Source organism: Nicotiana sylvestris, chromosome 7 (genome assembly GCF_000393655.2).
Source record: "Nicotiana sylvestris chromosome 7, ASM39365v2, whole genome shotgun sequence".
NCBI lineage: Eukaryota > Viridiplantae > Streptophyta > Magnoliopsida > Solanales > Solanaceae > Nicotiana > Nicotiana sylvestris.
Genome location: NC_091063.1, coordinates 162,081,753 through 162,087,156, shown reverse-complemented (window position 1 = coordinate 162,087,156; position 5,404 = coordinate 162,081,753). Strand labels below are relative to the sequence as shown.

The 5,404-nt window shown below is 34.4% G+C and overlaps 1 protein-coding gene across 1 annotated transcript; it reads right to left on the bottom strand.

Annotated features, from left to right (window-relative positions):
- Positions 1-347: 347 nt before the first annotated feature.
- On the bottom strand, positions 348-5,130 carry LOC104218178 (phenylalanine ammonia-lyase). The gene is made up of 2 exons (XM_009768603.2): positions 4,535-5,130; positions 348-2,321 (listed from the first exon to the last, which is right to left on the bottom strand). Exons 1-2 carry the CDS (start codon positions 4,936-4,938, stop codon positions 572-574), a joined length of 2,154 nt encoding a protein of 717 aa, XP_009766905.1. The 5' UTR covers positions 4,939-5,130; the 3' UTR covers positions 348-571.
- Between the last annotated feature and the right edge of the window lie 274 nt (positions 5,131-5,404).

Sequence of the window (5,404 nt, the reverse complement as noted above, 5' to 3'; positions counted from 1 at the left end):
TTTTTTAGATATTTAGTAAGCGGTTGGACAAAAAAAGTAGTATTTGGAATTACGTTGAAAAAAAAATAACATTTGGACATGTATTTTAGTTGAAAAAAATATTACGGTTTTGTGAGTGGAAAAAAAAATCCAAAAAATTTGAAAAAGTGATCAAAATCACTTTTGAATTTTTGAAAAACTCATTTTCGAAAAATCTCCAAAAATTTACACAATTAGTATTCTATTCTTTTAAGAGGACAAAGTAACAGAAGGGGAATACAGTTTTTAGTGATTTGATTGGTGTTCCATATGCTTACTGAACATTCCCTGATCCAAAATTAATAGGAGAAGAAGAATTGCCAGGAAGATTTAAGCACACTGTCACTTTTCATTAAGTTTATACTGAAAAGAGACATATACAACTACAATCCAACATATTTAAAAGAGTTTTAACACTCTTTCAGCTAACCAAAAAACTATTAAGTTCACAACATATTATGATAGTAATTCACCAAAGAGCGAAAAAAGAATCTGAAAAATAGCATTGACAAACATTAACAAAAGTTCCTGTCGCGCGAAATCAAGCAAACACCTAACAGATAGGTAGAGGAGCACCATTCCAGCTCTTGAGACACTCCAACATTGGATCAATAATCTGTCCATTGCACATTGCTGTGAACACTTTCTCACACTCCTCGCCCGGTGATCGGACTCTTTCTCCTGTTAGTAGTTCTGTTCCAAGCTCCTTTCTCACAAACCTGTACAATGGATAAGATCTGCATTCTGTAATCCTGTTAGCAATAGCAGGGTTGCCACATTCCAATGCAGCTCTTGCACTCTCAACTTCCTTTGGTAAAACAGCCTTTAATTCGTCTTCGAAAGCTCCAATCTTTTGGAAGATTGAGCTGTTCACATTCTTCTCACTTTCACCATTATTCATTGCATGATCAACAAGTACTTGTCTCAGTTTCTGCATTAAAGGGTAGTTGCAACTGCAAGGATCATCAGCGTAGGCGAACAAGTATTCCCTGTCCACGACTCGTAGCAATTCCTTTTCACAGAATCTTGCTGGATGAAGTTCACCGTTAGCACCCATTGTAAGAGTTCTCTTAGCTACTTGGCTAACTGTGTTCTTGACTGCATTCTTTAAGTTTTCCTCCAAATGCCTCAAGTCGATAGCTTGGCAAAGTGCCACTAGATAAGTTGATGACATGAGCTTTAAGATATCGACAGCTTCAGCTGTTTTCCTTGCTGAGATTAAGCCCAAGGAGTTGACATCTTGGTTGTGTTGCTCAGCACTTTGGACATGGTTTGTCACTGGATTTGCCAAGAATTGAAGTTCTGAGCAGTAAGATGCCATGGCGATTTCAGCTCCCTTGAAACCATAGTCCAAGCTTGGATTCCTTGATGCGGTGAGGTTAGATGGCAAACCGTTGTTGTAATAGTCGTTGACAAGTTCCGAGAATTGAGCAAACATCAATTTCCCAATTGATGCAAGAGCCAATCTTGCATTATCCATGGACACACCGATAGGGGTGCCTTGGAAGTTGCCACCATGTAATGCCTTGTTTCTTGAAACATCGATCAAGGGGTTATCGTTCACTGAGTTAATCTCCCTCTCAATCATCTTAGTTGCAGCGCGAATGACTTCAATTTGAGGGCCAAGCCATTGTGGAGATGTTCGGAGAGCATAACGATCTTGCTTTGGTTTTTGGAGAGGATCCATTTCATGTAGCTTTTGAGCCGCCTTCACATAAGAGCTTCCATCCAAAATATGTTCCATAATAGCAGCAGCCTCAATTTGACCAGGGTGGTGCTTCAACTTGTGTGTCAAATGGTCAGTAAATTCGGGCTTTCCGTTCATAACTTCAGCGAAAATTGCTGATAAAACTTCAGACATAACAGCAAGAATGTTGGAATCAAAGAGGACCATTGATGCCATACCAGAACCAACTGCTGTACCATTCACAAGTGCAAGTCCTTCCTTAGGCTGCAACTCGAAAAATCCACCGTTAACACCAGCAACGCGGAACGCTTCTTCAGCATTAAGGGTCTCACCATTGGGACTAACAGCCTTGGAATTAGGCCTACCAGTGAGCAAACCAGCAATGTAGGATAAAGGAACAAGATCGCCCGAGGCAGTGATCGTGCCACGGAGAGGTAAACATGGAGTAATGTTGCTGTTAATCAATTTTGCAATTGCTTCCAAGATTTCAAATCTGATGCCAGAGTAGCCTTGTAGGAGTGTGTTGATCCTAACAAGCATAGCTGCCCTTGTTGCTGAATGTGGCAATGTGTGGCTTGTTTCTGTTCCATTGCCAAAAACACCAGCATTCAAGAACCTGTCAATTCAATGTCAGCAAGATTAGATATTGAACTGAATTCTACCAATCAAATCTAAATAAGAACATGTGTTAACAACATATGTATATAATAGTCATTCACCATGCCAATTTTTCTATCTTTTATGTTATGTTATAATATATAACCTCTATAATATCACTTTATTATAGCATATAAAAAATATCGGAACAAATACGGCTGTAACTGTATTATAGCCTGTTTGGCCAAGCTTCTGAAAGGAAAAAAAGTGCTTTTGAGGAGAAGCAGAAGCAGTTTTGGAGAAGCAGAAAAAAGTAGCTTCTCTCCAAAAGCACAGAAAATTACACTTACAGTTTTTTAAAGCTTGGCCAAACGCTAATTGCTGCTCAGAAGTGCTTTTCAAACTAATTAGTCAAACACAAACTGCTTCTCACCAAAAGTACTTTTGTTTGAAAAAAAAAGCATTTCTCAAAATAAGCTAATTTTTGCAGCTTGGCCAAACGGACTATTATACAGCTTTAAAACAAATGAAAAACTAGTAGTGTGTTACATCATCTCCCATCATTTTCAAGTGATATAAGTCCCCTTTAAAGGGGGGCACACATTTGTTATATTTTAGCCTCGTGGGTAGGTTGAGGGGAAATAAAAAAAAAAAATGACACTGTATAACCGCTCTAAAAATAATAATCGAATATATATATAATATATAAAGTTTATACACTTTTGTAGCAACCGAATGTAAATAGTTTCGGTGCAAGCTAAAAGTAAACTAGGCCAAAAAATAAAAGTGAAAGTGAAAATTTGAGAGTTAAATTGTCATTTCATAACAATTTTATCAATTCTACTTAAATAATTATAAAATTACTTATTTATAGTTATTTTGTGCAAAATTTATTTTTAAAAATTATAAAAATTATTTGTACTTTAAAATAAATAGATATCTGACAAGAGACAGCACATGGGTTGACTGGTATTCGACCCAAATAGTTGGAAATGTAAACTGTCTACATAAGCCCACTTTTCTCTCATCTATTATTAGAGGACCCACAAAAATAAATTAACTAGTTAAAGATGTTTATTTAAATTATTTTTTCTTTCTAATTTAGGAAAAAAGTAGTACGAAAAATTTAATGAGTAAATTCTAACATGTACTTTGTATAAAACTAGAAGGAAGGTGAAATGACTAAAATGATCCCCCACCTACCACACACTTTTTCTAACCCCACATAAGTCAATCTTGTGGCTTATTTTTTATAGTTGTGCTGAATTTAATATATATAATTAGATTTATAGATGTAGTTGCAAAATTCCTGTACTTCGTACCAAGTTCCAATATAAAATATTTTTTCAAGGACTATTTAATATTTTTCTTTATTCAATATTTCAAGATGTAAATCTAAGGAATATTTAGACATATAAACTTTATCATCTCTACTATGATAAAATAAGGAATATATATAGTACCAGATTATATTATTCTATAATAATAAGTAACTCTTTATATTTGGTTGGATATAATAAATTGAAATATAGCTGCTATAATGATTTAGATTACATAGAAAATGTACACATTTTAACTTATAAATTGATATCTTAAAAATCATTTCCTCTTACAAAAAGATTAGTTGACATAAGACTTAAAGTAAATCATTAATAACTGTTGACTCAAAAATAATAGATAATTCTTTTTGTAAGGTCAAATAAGTAAATCATTAATAGCTATTAACTCAAAATAGTAGATCATTAACTCAAAAATGCTAATCAGATTTTCTTGCAGAATAAGAATTTAGCTATTACTACACATGATCAAACACAATTTAATTTTTATGATCATCTAAAAGATAACTATATATAACTACTTACACTAAGGGAAACTGATAACGTAAAAATAACGTAAAATATCCTTCTATATTGATAGTGTAAAAATTCCTTAATGCTGTCATAGAAAAATTTAGATGCTAATATTTTTTTTTCGGTCGAAGGGGATCGGCTGAACCCTTTCTGCCCATCTAGCACCACCCGTGGCCGGAGGACACTTCGGCAGAAATCTTGTATATATAATATATGTATACCTTGAAAATGGCTAAATTAAATTATTTAGCATCCTGAACGATAAAAAATTTTAGGAGGTACTGATTGAACAAAATATTATTCCCGTCACGTTAAAATTCTGAGTCCGCCTCTACTATTTTTATTGGAAAAAGAAAAGTTAGGTAGATGAAAAGTGGTTTACCTAATAAGTTCTTTTTGAAGAGCACCACCATTCTTGGTTCTCCTATGAGATGTAGCACCAAAACCAGTAGTAACACCATAACTATCTGTTCCTTTATTCATACTATCCATAACCCAATCACTACTAGCTTTAACACCAGCTCTTGCCTCTTCAGAAAGTTCAACTTTAACACCATTTGCACTTTTGTCCCTAACAGCAATAGCAGCCACTTGTGCCACTGTTAAAGTTTCACCACCAAGTTTTACCATTGGTTTTCTAAATTCACTCACCATTTTTTTCACTTCATCCAAATGACTCCCTCTTAAAGATTCAGCTGCCATTTCCCAATTCAATGGATCAGTGGCTGATGATTTCTTGCACAACTCAAAGTTTTCTCCTCCATTAACATGACCATTTGATGCCATTGTTTGATCAAGAAATGGCTAGAAAATGAAGAAGTGGCTAGAAAATAAAGAATTGGCTAGAAATGTTAAAGGGTGTGAGGAGATTTGGAGAAGAGAAAATGGCTAAGAATTAAAGATGTTTTTTCTTATTTTTTGAAGAGAGGTTGATGGGAGATGTGGTGTATAAATAGAGGGGAATGGAACTAAAATGTTGGTAGGTAAAGAAAATATAGTGGCAAAGAATACTAAATGGTGGTTGTTGGTAGATTAATTTTAGCCCTTGATTTTAGGTGTAATTAACGGTTGAGATTTGAGACTGACGTGGGTACTTCATGCAACATGGGTTTATTTATTTATTTATTGTTAAAAAATGCAAAAAATAAAAAATAAAAAATGTTTTTTTGGGGGTTGGTGGATTTGGGAGAAGGTTAGAGTTGTTTGGGTTGTTGGGAGAAAATTGGAGGGGTTAAATTGTAAATTCAATTTT

Bases quoted from the DNA above. Each gene is read 5' to 3' on its own strand.
- LOC104218178 (XM_009768603.2), bottom strand. From the start codon at position 4,938: ATGGCATCAAATGGTCATGTTAATGGAGGAGAAAACTTTGAGTTGTGC. The intron at 2,322-4,534 runs GTAAACCACTTT...TTGAATTGACAG, and splicing joins CTTCAAAAAGAACTTATTAG to GTTCTTGAATGCTGGTGTTT.